This window comes from Somniosus microcephalus, chromosome 13, assembly GCF_052327205.1.
Source record: "Somniosus microcephalus isolate GS21.2 chromosome 13, FLI_Smic_1.0, whole genome shotgun sequence".
In the NCBI taxonomy this organism is placed as follows: Eukaryota; Metazoa; Chordata; class Chondrichthyes; order Squaliformes; family Somniosidae; genus Somniosus; species Somniosus microcephalus.
This window is the reverse complement of record NC_140999.1, coordinates 511,987-528,037: the sequence shown is the minus strand read 5'-3', so window position 1 is coordinate 528,037 and position 16,051 is coordinate 511,987. Positions and strand designations below refer to the sequence as shown.

Sequence of the window (16,051 nt, the reverse complement as noted above, 5' to 3'; positions counted from 1 at the left end):
ATTGGCGGGTAGCTAATGTTACCCCACTATTCAAAAAAGGTGGTAGAGAAAAGGCGGGGAATTATAGACCGGTAAGCTTGACATCGGTAGTGGGGAAAATGCTAGAGTCCATTATAAAAGATGTAATAGCAGAGCACTTGGAAAACAGTGACAGGATCGGACAAAGTCAACATGGATTTACAAAAGGTAAATCATGCTTGACTAATCTACTGGAATTTTTTGAGGATGTAACTGGTAAAATAGATAAGGGAGAACCAGTGGATGTGGTGTATTTGGACTTTCAGAAGGCTTTCGATAAGGTCCCGCATAAGAGATTAGCGTGCAAAATTAAGGCACATGGGATTGGGGGCAAGGTATTGACTTGGATAGAGAACTGGTTGGCGGACAGAAAGCAAAGAGTTGGAATAAACGGGTCATTTTCCGAGTGGCAGGCAGTGACTAGTGGGGTACCGCAAGGATCGGTCCTAGGACCCCAGCTGTTCACAATATATATTAATGATCTGGACGAGGGAATTGGATGTAATATCTCCAAATTTGCAGACGACACAAAGCTGGGGGGGAGGATATGCTGTGAGGAGGATGTCGTGAAACTCCAGCACGATTTGGACAGGTTGGGTGATTGGGCAGAAACATGGCAAATGCACTATAATGTGGATAAATGTGAGGTTATCCACTTTGGTGGCAAAAACAGGAAGGCAGATTATTATTTGAATGGTAATAGATTGGGAGAAGGGGAAGTGCAAAGAGACCTGGGTGTTCTTGTACACCAGTCGCTGAAGGTAAGCATGCAGGTGCAGCAGGCGGTTAAGAAGGCAAATGGTATGTTGGCCTTCGTAGCAAGAGGGTTCGAGTACAAGAACAAGGATGTCTTGCTGCAGTTGTACAGGGCCTTGGTGAGACCACACCTTGAGTATTGTGTGCAGTTTTGGTCGCCTTACCTGAGGAAGGACGTTCTTGCCATGGAAGGAGTGCAGCGAAGATTCACCAGGCTGATACCTGGGATGGCAGGAATGACGTATGAGGAGAGATTGTGCCGATTGGGCTTATACTCACTGGAGTTTAGAAGATTGAGAGGGGATCTCATCGAAACCTATAAAATTCTGTCAGGCCTGGACAGACTAGATGCAGGAAGGATGTTTCTGATGGCCGGGGAGTCCAGAACCAGGGGTCATAGTCTAAGGATAAGGGGTAAGCCATTTAGGACTGAAATGAGGAGTAATTTCTTCACCCAGAGAGTGGTGAACCTGTGGAATTCTCTGCCACAGAGGGCGGTGGAGTCCAGTTCATTAAGTATATTCAAGAAAGAGTTGGATATATTTCTTAAGGCTAAAGGGATCAAGGGATATGGGGAGAAGGCAGGGACCGGGTACTGAATTTGGATGATCAGCCATGATCTCATTGAATGGCAGAGCAGGCTCGAAGGGCCGAATGGCCTACTCCTGCTCCTATCTTCTATGTATCTATGTATCTATGTATGATGTCCTTGAGGAGCAGGTTAAGCCCATGAGCTGCGCACCCAATAGACGTAATATGAGGGTAGGCCTCCTCCACTTGAGCCCAAGCAGCCTTCATATTCGCAGCATTGTCAGTAACTACTGCAAAGACCTTTTGTGATCCAAGATCATTGATGACCGCTTTCAGCTCATCAGCAATGTATGTGCCTGTGTGTCTGTTGTCCTTCGTGTCTGTGCTCTTGAACACTGGGAGAGGAGTGGAGACTTGAGTGAAGTTGTTGCATTTGGATAAATGCTGCTGCATCTTTGTGGCATTCTTTACATATGGCTTTCTATAGTGTTTGCACATGTACACAGTCTTTCCATCTTTAATGCCTGGGGTAAAATGCTTCCACACATCCGACGGTAAACGTGGCATTGTTCTATGCAGAGAAATAAAGGGCATTCATCTCTGTGTCGAACTGCGGTCGATCAGCACGACTGCAACAGGGTGAGTACATTTTTGCTGATGCTCCATGTGATGGAAGCATGACCTGTACACACACGACACTACATCACCAATAGTGTATTATTTTGTATATTTTAAATTGAAGGACAACAGAGTTCAACAAGTAACTGGTTTATTTGGTATAAAGTCTGATTTACTTACTGCATCATCACAACATCAGCAGAAAACAAAATGACTTCCCTCAGGACCCCTAACCTGGATCTTTAAAAAACTATAGCAGTCTTACAGATGCCTGCAGGCCAATCACAATTCGATATGCAAATATTACAAATAGAGGGAGCTAATCGCTCATCCACTCATCCAACCAATCAGGACACATTTGTTCACAGTCACACACAAAACTTGTAATTATTAAAACAAGCCAAGTAAGAAGATAAACATATATTGATTAAGAAATTCCTTAATAATTAAGATTCCATCTCTGTTAGTAATTTTAAGAGAGGACCTGTGGAAAAAAAAGAAAGAAATACAAAAAAAACAATATTATGCTAGCATGTGCTTTTTTGGGCAAAATTCCCAAAGTTCCCAAGCTAAACTTCCCGTGGAAAATTTCCGGAAATTTACCGGAAACTTTCCACCCCTTTGCAACCCTAGTGTCGAGCTTCCTGAGTGTTGTTGGAGCTGCACTCATCCAGGCAAGTGGAGAGTATTCCATCACACTCATTACTCGTGCCTTGTAGATGGTGGAAAGGCTCTGGGGAGTCAGGAAGTGAGACACGCGCCGCAGAATACCCAGCCTCTGACCTGCTCTTGTTGCCACAGTACTTATGTGGCTGGTCCAATTAAGTTTCTGGTCAATGGTAACCCCCAGGATATTGATGGTGGGGGATTCGGCGATAGTAATGCCGTTGAATGTCAAAGGGGCGGTGGTTAGACTCTCACTTGTTGGAGATAGTCATTGCCTGGCACTTGTGTGGCGCAATGTTACCTGCCACTTATCAGTCTAAGCCTGAACGTCGTCCAGATCTTGTTGCATGCGGGCATGGACTGCTTCATTATCTGAGGAGTTGCGAATGGCACTGAACACCATGCAGTCATCAGCGAACATCCCCATTCTGACCTTATGTTGGAGGGAAGGTCATTGATGAAGTAGCTGAAGATGGTTGGGCCTAGGACACTGCCCTGAGGAACTCCTGCAGTGATGTCCTGGGGCTGTGATGATTGACCTTCAACCACCCCAACTGTTAGATCCGTGTATCTTGATGTTGTGTTTCCTTCAATAATGAGACAAGAGACTGCAGGGAACAATCAACAGGTGTTTACTCGATGAGGGTTACTCTAAAATGAACTGTACAGATCCCTACTCAGGGTTTATATACAGGTGTGGTCACTGCCGGTACTACAGTATACAGGAGCTGTAAAAAGTAGTTCTCCCCTTAAAGGTACATACACTACAATTCCTCCCCTTTTAGATCAACAGTACCATAACATTCATTTAACAATTAAATATCAACTAATTACAATTAACACTTTTAACATGCAACATTTACTGAAAATAGTCTATTTATAAATTCAGCCTTTGGGGAGGCTTCCTGATCCTTTCTGGATAGCGCCTTTCCTGAATTTCTTGCTCTTGGTGCGGAGGCGATTCTGGCCCCCTGTCGTCGGTTGGTTCATCAGCTTCCGATGCTACTGTTTCTGGGGTAGATGCTACCGGTATGTCGGGTTCATCACCAGGTATGTATGGGCGAGACATGGGGTTGACTCGTTCCTGTGACTCTAGGATCTGTTCAACATGGCGTCTCACAATGTTCTCCCCAACATCCACTGTGTACATTAGTGGCCCCTGCCGTGTGCATATCGTTCCTGGTTGCCATTTCTCTGTTCGGTAGTCGCGGGCCAAGACTGGTTGCCCTACATTGAAGCTCCTTGTCAGCTTCTCATTGATGTGCTGGAATTGCTTATTCTCAACATCTCTTCATACATTTGGTCTGAGCAAATCCATACGAGATCTCAACCTTCGGTTAAAGAACATCATGGCCAGTGTCTGGTTGGTGACTGCATGTGTCGCATTTCTGTAGGCTAACAGGAAATTGTCCACCTTATGCTGCAGTGGAATGTCGTCATCGCACATGGCCCTTACTGCTTTCTTAAAGGTTTGTACGAACCTCTCAGCCAATCCATTTGTGGCTGGATGATACGGGACGGATGTGTAATGCTTTACCCCATTCCTTTTCATAAATCTTCGAAACTCCTCGGACACAAACTGTGGTTCGTTATCAGAGCAAATCTGCTCTGGCAAGCCGTTCCTGGCAAATATGGTCCGGAGGACTGCAATAGTTTTCTCCGTGGTGGTGGAGGACATTTTGATCACCTCAGGCCATTTTGATCACCTCAGGCCATTTCGAGTGCGCATCCACGGCTATTAAAAACATTGAGTCCATGAATGGACCAGCAAAATCAATATGCACCCGTTGCCATGGAGATGAGGGCCACTCCCATGGGTGTAGAGGGGCATGTGGTGGTGCATTTTGGACCTTCTGGCATCCTGAGCAGCTCTTTGTCAGGTCCTCGATTTGCTGATCGATCCCCGGCCACCACGCATAAGCCCTAGCAAGGCTTTTCATTTTCACCCCTCCCAGGTGGCCTTCGTGAAGCTCATTGAGCACTCCCTTAACTTGGGTGGAATTACCACTCGGGATCCACACATCAAGGTCCCCTGGCATACTGACAGCTGTTCTCTTCTGGATGAGAATGCTGGCAACAGTGAGTCGCCATGTGTTGGCCATCCCTTCACCGTCAAGTCATATACCTGAGACAGTGTCGGGTCATTTTGGGTCTCCTTCTCTATATCAGCGTTAGTTACTGGCAAGCGTTCAATTATAGTCGAATGAAATATTTCGACAGGGTCCACTGCTGGTGCTTCCTCCGCAGTAGGCAGCGGCAGGCGTGATAGCCCATCAGCGTTTCCATGCTGTTTCGTGCCCTGATACTCGATTTCATATTGGTTCGCCCCTAGAAAAAGGGACCATCTTTGTAGCCATTGCGCAGTCATCACCGGAACGCCCTTCTTTGGATTAAAGATGGAGACAAGTGGTTGGTGGTCAGTCAGCAAGGTGAACTTCTGCCCGTGCAGATAGTGGTTGAACTTTTCCACTCCCCACACTAGGCTGAGGGCCTCCCTGTCAATCTGGGCGTAGTTACGCTCGGCTGAGGTTAGTGATCGTGACGCAAAGGCTATTGGCCTCTCTGAGCCGTCCGAGAATTTGTGCGACAGCACCGCTCCAATGCCATAGGGTGATGCATCACACGCCAACCGAATTGGTAGTGCTGGGTTGAAATGAGCCAACACCTCTTTTGATGTGATCAGTTCTTTGCTCTGCTGGAAAGCTCGTTTACATTCGTCATTCCACTTCCATGGTACCCCCGTTTGCAGTAGGGTGTTCAGTGGGTGTAGTACGGTAGACAAATTCGGCAAGAACTTATGGTAGTAGTTCACCAGCCCGAGGAACGACCTCAGTTGTGACACATTTTCTGGTGCTGGAGCCTTGACTACTGCCTCAATCTTTTCAGGGGACTTATGTAACCCCTCTTCATCAATAACGTGGCCACAATACGAGATCTGCTTCTGGAAAAACTCGCATTTGTGGCGATTAGCTCAGAGCCCATATTCCTTCAATCTAGTGAGCACCTGCTCCAGGTTGGCGAGGTGATCACTGTCATTTTCGCCCGTGACCAGGATGTCATCCAAATAACACTGGGTCCCTGGAATCCCTTGCAGGACTTGATCCATTGCCCTTTGCCAAATAGCCGGAGCTGATGCTACCCCGAACACCAGCTGGTTGTATTGGTAGAGACCTTTATGAGTGTTGATCGTGAGGCAGTGTTTCGAGGCTTCTTCTACCTCCATTTGCAGGTACGCCTGGGCCAGATCAATCTTAGTGAAGCGTTTCCCTCCAGATAGCGAGGGGAAAATATCTTCAATCCGTGGAAGCGGATATTGTACCATGTGAAGGACTGGGTTCACTGTCACCTTAAAGTCCCCACAGATGCGAACCTTCTTTGGTTCCCCAGGCGTATTACTCAATGACCTCTTCATTGCAGGAACAATGGATGTAGCCCACTCGCTCCAGTCCACTTTGGACAGTACTCCTGAACGTTCCAAACCTTCCCGCTCTGCTTCAACAGCTGGGCGGATCGCATAAGGCACCGGTCTGGCCTTAAAAAACTTTGGGCTTGCATTTTCCTCTATTTTGATCGTCGCTGTTATGCCTTTTAGTGTTCCGAGTTCCTCCTGGAACACTTCTTGTGCGTCAGTTAGCATTTTTGACAGTCGTCCAGGTGTGACGTCGTCATCCTTTTTGGCATCTACAGTCAGTGCTTGTATGGAATGCCAATCTAGCTGTATCTTCCAGATCCATTCACGTCCTAGCAGTGGTGGTCCTCCCTCTGGCAATGCATATAGGTCCATTTTTGGTGTTTCCTTGCTGTTATATATAACGTTCACCCTTATTTTTCCTTTGGGGTAGACTTTTTGCCCCGTGTACGTCTTCAAGACAATCTCTGTATCTCTCAAGGGTATATGTGAGAATAGCCGCTTGTAGTCCCTTCGGTTTATGACTGTTAGGACTGATCCTGTGTCCAATTCCATTTTCATTTGGACTCCGGCTATCTTGAGCGTGACCCAGATAGTTTGGTGATCCTCCATTTTGATCACATTATGTAGTTTCAGACAACCCAGCTCCTTGCTTCCGGAGTCTGTATCACTTTTCTGTTCGTCTGAACTACTCTCCGTCACCTTATGTACCTTCTTGTACTTCTCCTGTGGAGATTTCTTGCTGCTGGTTTTCTTTTCCGACCTGCAGACTCTTGCTATGTGTCCTACTTTTCCACACTGTCTGCACACTTGGTCCTTGAACCAGCAATCCTTATGGTCGTGTGTTGTTCTGCCACAGCGATAGCACTTCACTGTTCCATATGACATTCCATTTGTGCCATATTCTTGCGGTCTCCATTGTATCTCTGCTGCGCCCCGTGCTGCTGCTTCGTGTGATATTGCCATGCTGAAAGCCTTGTCCAGCGTAAGATCCTTTTCTGATAGAAGCCGTTTGTGGGTTCCTTCACTTTGAAGCCCACACACAAACTTGTCCCTTAAAGTATCTGCTAGTCCCGTTCCAAACTGGCAGTGTTTCGATAGCTTGTGCAGTTCCGTTAAATACTCAGCATTACTTTCATCTTTATGCTGGTTCCTTTTGTGAAACTTAAATCTTTCTGCTATCAGCAGCGGTGTGGGGTTTAAGTGGTCCTGTAGGATTGACACTATGTTTTCAAAATCCTTTTCCACTGGTTTCTCTGGGGTTACTAGGTTTCGCAGTAAGCCATACATTTTTGCACCCATTGAATTCAACAATACCAGCGCTTTCTTGTCATCTGGCACTTCATTCGCCTTGCAGTATACTTCAATGCGTTCGACATATGTCGTCCAATCTTCGACTTCATTGTCGAACGCTGTGATACTGCCACTCTTCGGCATTTTTGGGTGTGGTTAGACTGGCTCAAAATGGCGTCTCCCGCGCTCTCCCTTCTTCTCCGCTGCGGCTCAAAATGGCGTCTCCCGCGCTCCCCCTTCTTCTCTGCTGCGGCTCAAAATGGTGTCTCCCGCGCTCTCCCTTCTTCTCCGCTGCGGCTCAAAATGGCGTCTCCCGCGCTCACCCTTCTTCTCCACTGCGGCTCGTCCCTTGAACACCGGCTGCGCTCTGCGCGTTTTCCTGCGCGCCTCTCTCTCGTTGACGCTGCTCGGCCCTTGAACACCGGCTGCACTCTGTGCGCTCTACCCTCTCTCTTCTCCCGTCGACGCCGCTCGGTCCTGAACACCGGCTGCGCCCTGTGCGCTCTACCCTCTCTCTTCTCCCGTCGACGCTGCTCGGCCTTTTCTGTGCCGTCGGTCGGCTCTAGCTGCCGCTGTCCGGGAAGGGTCTGCGCCGTACCTGTTGCCAGCCCGTTTCGCTGGACCACCGTGACTGGAGAACCAAGCCCAGCTCTCAACAGCCTCCCCTGCGATGCTCAAATCTCCGCTGGATGGTCGACGCCCGTACTTCTGGACTCAGCCTTCTTCTTTCACTGTTCTCCAGGAGCGAATCCCTGGGAGGTGATGCAGAGTTGCAGGTAGGTTTGAATCTTCTCATCGCCAATGTTAGATCCGTGTATCTTGATGTGTTTCCTTCAATAATGAGACAAGAGACTGCAGGGAACAATCAACAGGTGTTTACTGGATGAGGGTTACTCTAAAACTAACTGTACAGACCCCTACTCAGGGTTTATATACAGGTGTGGTCACTGCCGGTACTACAGTATACAGGAGCTGTAAAAAGTAGTTCTCCCCTTAAAGATACATACACTACACCAACCATCTTCCTTTGTGCTAGGTATGACCCCAGCCAGTGGAGAGCTTTCCCCCCAATTCCCATTGACTTCAGTTTTACTAGGGCTCCTTGATGCCACACTCGGTCCAATGCTGCCTTGATGTCAAGGGCAGTCATTCTCACCTCACCTCTGGAATTCAGCTCTTTTGTCCATGTTTGGACCAAGGCTGTAATGAGAGCGGGAGCCGAGTGGTCTTGGCAGAACCCAAACTGGGCATCGGTGAGCAGGTTATTGGTGAGTAAGTGCCGTTTGATAGCACTGTCGATGACACCTTCCATCACTTTGCTGATGATTGAGAGTAGACTGATGGGGTGGTAATTGGCCAGATTGGATTTGTCCAGCTTTTTGTGGACAGGACATACCTGGGCAGTTTTCCACATTGTCGGATAGATGTCAGTGTTGTAGCTGTACTGGAACAGCTTGGCTAGAGGCGCGGCTAGCTCTGGAACACAAGTCTTCAGCACGACAGCCGGGATGTTGTCGGGGCCCATAGCCTTTGCTATATCCAGTGCGCTCAGCCGTTTCTTGATATCACGTGGAGTGAATCGAATTGACTGAAGACTGACTTCGGTGATGGTGGGGACCTCGGGAGGAGGCCAATATGGATCATCCACTCAGCACTTCTGGCTGAAGGTGGTTGCAAACACTTCAGCCTTGTCTTTTGCCCTCACGTGCTGGGCTCCACCATCATTGAGGATGGAGCCTCCTCCTCCCGCTAGTTGTTTAATGGTCCACCACCATTCACAACTGGATGTGACAGGACTGCAGAGCTTTGATCTGATCCGTTGATTGTGGGATCGCTTAGCCCTGTCTATAGCATGCTGCATCTGCTTTTTAGCATGCATATAGTCCTGTGTTGCAGCTTCCCCAGGTTGGCACCTCATTTTTAGGTACGCCTGGTGCTGCTCCTGGCATACTCTTCTACACTCCTTATTAAACCAGGGTTGGTCCCCTGGCTTGATGGTAATGGTAGAGGCCATGAGGTTACAGATTGTGGTGGAATACAATTCTGCTGCTGCTGATGGCCCACAGCGCCTCATGGATGCCCAGTTTTGAGCTGCTCGATCTGTTCTGAATCTATCCCATTTAGCATGGTGGTAGTGCTACACAACATGATGGAGGGTGTCCTCAGTGTGAAGATGGGAATTCGTCTCCACAAGGACTGTGCAGTAGTCACTGCTACCAATACTGTCATGGACAGATGCATCTGGGCAAGTTGGTTTTTCCCTCGTGTTGGTCCTCTCACCACCTGTCGCAGGCCCAGACTGGCAGCTATGTTCTTCAGTACTCAGCGAGCTCGGTCAGTAGTGGTGCTACCGAGCCACTCTTGGTGATGGACATTGAAGTCCCCCACCCAGAGTACATTCTGTGCCCTTGCTACTCTCTGTGCTTCTTCCAAGTGGTGTTCAACATGGAGGAGTACTGATTCATCAGCTGAGGGAGGGCGGTAGGTGGTAATACCACTGTGCCACCACTCCTGGATGGTCTGTCCTGTTGGTGGGACAGGACATACCCAGGGATGGTGATAGAGGAGTTTGGGACATGGGCTGAAAGGTATGATTCAGTAATTATGACTATGTCAGGCTGTTGCTTGACTAGTCTGTGGGACAGCTCTCCCAATTTTGGCACAAATCCCCAGATGTTGGTGAGGAGGACTTTGCAGGGTCGACTGAGCTGGGTGTGCCATTGTCATGTCTGTAGCCGGTGCCAAGGTCAATGCTGGGTCGTCCGTCTGGTTTTGTTCTTATTCTTGTGTTTCGTAGCGGTTTGTTACAATTGAGTGTCTCGCTGGGCCATTTCAGAGGGCAGTTAAGAGTCAACCACATTGCCGTGGGTCTGGAGTCACATATAGGTCAGACTGGATAAGGACGGTAGATTTCCTTCCCTAAAGGACATTAGTGAACCAGATGGGTTTTTACGACAATCCGATAGCTTCATGGTCACCCTTACGGATACTAGCTTTTTATTCCAGATTTATTTAATTAATTGAATTTAACTTCTCCCTCTGATGTGATGGGATTTGAACTCACGTCTTTGGATCATTAGTCCAGGCTGAATCCCCCACCATCACCCATCCTCTGCCCCAGAGGATCCTTCACTATGAAATTGCTAATTAACCCTGTCTCATTACACAATACAAGATCTAAAATAGCCTGTTCCCTGGTTGGTTCCATGACATATTGTTCTAGGAAACAGTCCCGAATGCATTCCATGAACTCGTCCTTTAGACTACCTTTGTCAATTTGATTTGTCCAGTCTATATGAAGATTAAAGTCCCCCACGATGATTGCATTATCTTTTTTGCAAGCTCCTACTATTTCTTGATTAATATTCTGTCCAACGGTATAGCTACTGTTAGGGGGTCTATATACTACTCCCACCAGTGTTTTCTGCCCCTTGTTATTCCTTATCTCCACCCATACTGATTCTACTTCCTGATCTTCCGAGCCAAGATTTTTTCTCTGTGTCCTTATATCATCCTTTATTATCAGGGTTACACCCCCTCGTTTTCCATTCTGCCTATCACACCATCGTGACCCCGATACTGACACTATCACACCATAGTGACCCCGATACTGACACCATAGTAACATAAGAACATAAGAAATAGGAGCAGGAGTAGGCCATTCGGCCCTTCAATCCTGCTCTACCATTCAGTAAGACCATGGTTGATCTTCTACCTCATCTCCACTTTCCTGAACTATCCCCAAATCCCTTGATTCCCTTAATATTCAAAAATCTATTGATCTCTGTCTTGAATATACTCAACGACTGAGCCGTCACAGCCCTCTGGGGTAGAGAATTCCAAAGATTCACCGCCCTCTGAGTAAAGACATTTCTCCTCGTCTCAGTCCTAAATGGCAGAACTAGCAGAAGGAGCTGAATTCCAGAGGTGAGGTGAGAGTGACTGCCCTTGACATCAAGGCAGCATTTGACTGAGTGTGGCATCAAGGAGCCCTAGTAAAACTGAAGTCAATGGGAATCGGGGGGAAAACTCTCCACTGGCTGGAGTCATACCGAGCACAAAGAAAGATGGTTGTGGTGATTGAAGGTTAATCATCACAGCCCCAGGACATCGCTGCAGGAGTTCCTCAGGGCAGTGTCCTAGGCCCAGCCATCTTCAGCTGCTTCATCAATGACCTTCCCTCCAACATAAGGTCAGAAATAGGGATGTTCGCTGATAACTGCACAGTGTTCAGCGCCATTCACAACTCCTCAGATAATGAAGCAGTCCATGCCCACATGCAACAAGACCTGGATGACGTTCAGGCTTGGGCTGATAAGTGGCAGGTAACATCGCGCCACAGAAGTGCCAGGCAATGACTATCTCCAACAAGCGAAAGTCTAACCACCTCCCTTTGACATTCAACAGCATTACCATCGCCGAATCCCCCACCATCAACATCCTGGGGGGTCACCATTGACCAGAAACTTAACTGGACCAGCCACATAAATACTGTGGCAACAAGAGCAGGTCAGAGGCTGGGTATTCTGCGGCGCGTGTCTCACCTCCTGACTCCCCAAAGCCTTTCCACCATCTACTAGGCACAAGTAATGGAATGCTGTCCACTTGCCTGGATGAGTGCAGCTCCAACAACACTCAAGAAGCTCGACACCATCCAGAACAAAGCAGTCCGCTTGATTGGCACCCCATCCACCACCTTAAACATTCACTCCCTCCACCACCGGCGCACCGTGGCTGCAGTGTGTACCATCTACAAGATGCACTGCAGCAACTCACCAAGGCTTCTTCGGCAGCACCTCCCAAACCCGTGACCTCTTCCACCTAGAAGGACAAGGGCAGCAGGCGCATGGGAACACCGCCACCTCCACGTTCCCCTCCAAGTCACACACCATCCTGACTTAGAAGTATATCGCCGATCCTTCATCGTTACTGGGTCAAAATCCTGGAACTCCCTCCCTAACAGCACTGTGGGAGCACCTTCACCACACGGACTGCAGCAGTTCAAGGCGGCGGCTCACCACCACCTTCTCGAGGGCAATTAGGGATGAGCAATAAATTCTGGCCTTGCCAGCGACGCCCACATCCCATAAACGAATTTTTTTAAACCCCGATACTGACACTGTCACACCATAGTGAACCCAATGCTGACACTATCACAAACACAACACACATGGTAGTTTCTGGAACTCCATTAAACTTTCTGAGAAACTTCAATCAGAACTTCAACCACCAACAGAACAGAAACACATGTCAGGGTCATTCTGTAGCTTGTTTTGCATAAATAGCCTCCGTGATACTGCACCAGAGTGTTCTGGGCTGCAGTGGGTTAATGCTCTTTGTGAACCTCATGTAGGTTAGATTGTGTGAGCAGTTGGACAGTGTGTGGTGTGAGGGGTGAGGGATTGGCCTGTCCTGCAAACTAGAAGCTGCAGGATCTGGTTAGTATCTTTGTGCAGCATGTGAAAGTGATGGGTACTTACACACTGTGCCTCCTTGGCAAACTCAGCTCCTTCTGCAAAAGAAAGAAACAGCACTCAGCTCGGACAATATCCCAGCATGGCAAGAGATTCAGCCACAAAGGGAACATTATATCAGCTGCATCACAATCACCCATGAAGTGCTTTGTACAGGGACTGACCATGTCTACAGTATTTCTTAAAAGACACTCAGTGATGACACTGATGTCATTGTGTAACATGATGTAATTTACTTCTCTCCCTGTCTCTGGCTCTCTCTCTCTCTCGCTCTCTCTCTGTCTCTCTCTCTCTCCGTCTGTCTCTGGCTCTCTCTCTCCCCATCTCTCTCTCTCTCTCTCTGGCTCTCTCTCTCTCCCTCTCTCTGTCTGTCTCTGGCTCTCTCTGTCTGTCTCTCTCTGACTCTGGCGCTCTCTCCCCATCTCTCTCTCTCTCTCTCTCTGACTCTCGCTCTCTGTCTCTCTCTCTGACTCTAGCTCTCTCTCTCCCCATCTCTGGCTCTCTCTCTCTGTCGCTCAGGTCAGAAGGTTGTGGGTTCAAGCCCCACTTGAGAAACTTGTGCACAAACTCCAAGCTGACACTCCAGTGTAATACTGAGGGATGCTGTTTGTGGGAGCTTGCTGTGCACAAATTGGCTGCTGCGTTTCCTACATTACAACAGTGACTACACTTCAAAAATACTTCATTGGCTGTAAAGCTTTAGGAGGTCCTGAGGTCTTGAAAGGCTCTGTAGAAATGTCTTTCATGTTTCTCACTGATAGACTTGCTAGCAAAATTAAAGTCCATGGGATTAAAGGGACAGTGGCAGTGTGGATATGAAATTGGCTAATGGACAGAAAGCAGAGAGTAGTGGTGAACAGTTGTTTTTCAGACTGGAGGGAAGTGTACAGTGGTGTTCCCCAGAGGTCGGTATTAGGACCACTGCTCTTTTTGATATATATTAATGTCCTGGACTTGGGTATACAGGGCATAATTTCAAAGTTTGCAGATGACACGAAACTCGGAAATATAGTAAACAATGAGAAGGATAGTAACAGACTTCAGGAGGACATAGACAGACTGGTGAAATGGGCGGACACGCAGCAGATGAAATTTAATGCCGAGAAGTGTGAAGTGATACATTTTGGTAGGAACAATGAGGAGAGGCAATATAAACTACATGGTACAATTTTAAAGTGGGTGCAGGAACAGAGAGCTGGGGGGTGGGGGAGGTGTATACACATCGCTGAAGGTGGCAGGACAAGTTGTGAAGGCTGTTGAAAAAGCATCTGGGATCCTGGGTTTTATTAATAGAGGCATAGAGTGCAAAAGCAAGGAAGTTATGCTAAATCTTTATAAAACACTGGTTCGGCCCCAGCTGGAGTATTGTGTTCAATTCTGGGCACCGCACTTTAGGAAGGATGTCAAGGCCTTGGAGAGGGTGCGGAGGAGATTTACTAGAATGGTTCCAGGGATGAGGGACCTCAGTTATGTGGAGAGACTGGAGAAGCTGGGATTGTTCTCCTCAGAACAGAGAAGGTTAAGAGGAGATTTGATAGAGGTGTTCAAAATCATGAAGGGTTTTGATGGAGTAAATAAGGAGAAATTGTTTCCAGTGGCAGAAGGGTTGGTAACCAGAGGACACAGATTTAAGGTAATTGGCAAAAGAACCAGAGGCGACATGAGGAAACTTTTTTTTACATAGCGATTTGTGATCTGGAATGCGCTGTCTGGTGGAAGCAGATTCAATAGTAACTTTCAAAAGGGAATTGGATAAATATTTGAAGGGGGAAATTTGCAGGGCTCTGGGGAAAGAGCAGGGAGTGGAACTAATTGGAGAGCTCTTTCAAAGATCCGGCACAGGCTCGATGGGCCGAATGGCCTCCTTCTGTGCTGCATCATTCTATGATTCCATGATGTTGCTGCCCGTGTTACTCATTGATGTTACTGTCCCACATACTGACCTCAACATTGAAAGCCATTAGTTTCCTAGTCCCCTCCTCTTACCTGAAGGCCGCGCCGTCTCAGGATGTTTGGCTCATCCATCGCTCTGCCCTCTTTACTCAATTTCTGTCTCCTTTTTTCTGGGTCTGGGAGACCTGTTCTGTGTTGCGTTCCCTGGCTGCGGGGATCACTCTCTCTGTCTTGGTCTCTCTCTCTCTCTCTCTCCGTCTCTCTCTGTCTCTCTCCGACTCCACACTGTACAAACATTGAATGAAAGAACTGCTTCCACCAGTTTCAGCCAGTCTGGATCAGCTGACCTGCTTCAGATGTGAATGAACAGACAGCCCATGAGTCAGAGACTGAAGCCAGGAGAGAGGCAGTGTGACACTCACACAGCAGCTTGACTCGGATTCCTAGTTCCATCGTGGACAAAGAATCAATGTGAACCACAAGCAGTTTTTTCTGAGTACTGACATCACTGGGGGTGTAGCCTGCGATGGGTTATCCATCCCAATAAATAAAATACAGTCTCCATAGTAACCTAAAGAAACAGCCACGGTACACCCTCCCCCAGCGCCCTGTGTTACTGACTATCATCAACGAGCAAACAATCGGCGTCCTCAAGCAACGCTTCCGCTGCCTGCACCGCTCCAGAGGAGCTTTGCAATCCAGCCTTGAGCGAGATTCTAGATCTGTGTTCATCTTCTGCTCGATCCACAACCTCCTCACCATGCGGGCTCGGCCCCCAACCACATTGGCCCAGCCCTCCCTACCACACGGGCCCAGCCCTCCTCACCATGCGGGCCCAGCCCGCCTCACCACACGGGCCCAGCCCTCCTCACCACGTGGGCCCAGCCCTCTTCACCACGCGGGCCCAGCCCTCCTCACCACGCGGGCCCAGCCCTCTGCACCACGCGGGCCCAGCCCTCTTCACCACACGGGCCCAGCCCTCAACCACACGGGTCCAGCCCTCTTCACCACGCGGGCCCAGCCCTCCTCACCACACGGGCCCAGCCCTCAACCACACGGGTCCAGCCCTCTGCACCACGCGGGCCCAGCCCTCCTCACCACACGAGCCCAGCCCTCCTCACCACGTGGGCCAAGCCCTCCTCACCACGCGGGCCCAGCCCTCTTCACCATGCCGGCCCAACCCTCCTCACCACACGGGCCCAGCCCTCCTCACCACACGGGCCCAGCCCTCCTCACCACACGGGCCCAGCCCTCCCTACCACACGGGCCCAGCCCTCCTCACCACACGAGCCCAGCCCTCCTCACCACGTGGGCCAAGCCCTCCTCACCACGCGGGCCCAGCCCTCCTCACCATGCCGGCCCAACCCTCCTCACCACACGGGCCCAGCCCTCC

General features: G+C 48.9%; 1 protein-coding gene across 1 annotated transcript in view; it reads right to left on the bottom strand.

Annotated features, from left to right (window-relative positions):
- LOC147107937 (microtubule-associated serine/threonine-protein kinase 3-like) overlaps positions 1–14,965 on the bottom strand; it is a 177,255-nt gene extending 162,290 nt beyond the window's left edge. The window contains exons 1-2 of the mRNA XM_086004302.1: positions 14,752–14,965; positions 12,772–12,803 (exon numbers count right to left, since the gene is read on the bottom strand). Coding sequence (XP_085860428.1) covers positions 12,772–12,803; positions 14,752–14,955 — 236 coding nt within the window. The 5' untranslated portion in view covers positions 14,956–14,965. The remainder of the gene's footprint in view (positions 1–12,771; positions 12,804–14,751) is intronic.
- Positions 14,966–16,051: the final 1,086 nt, after the last annotated feature.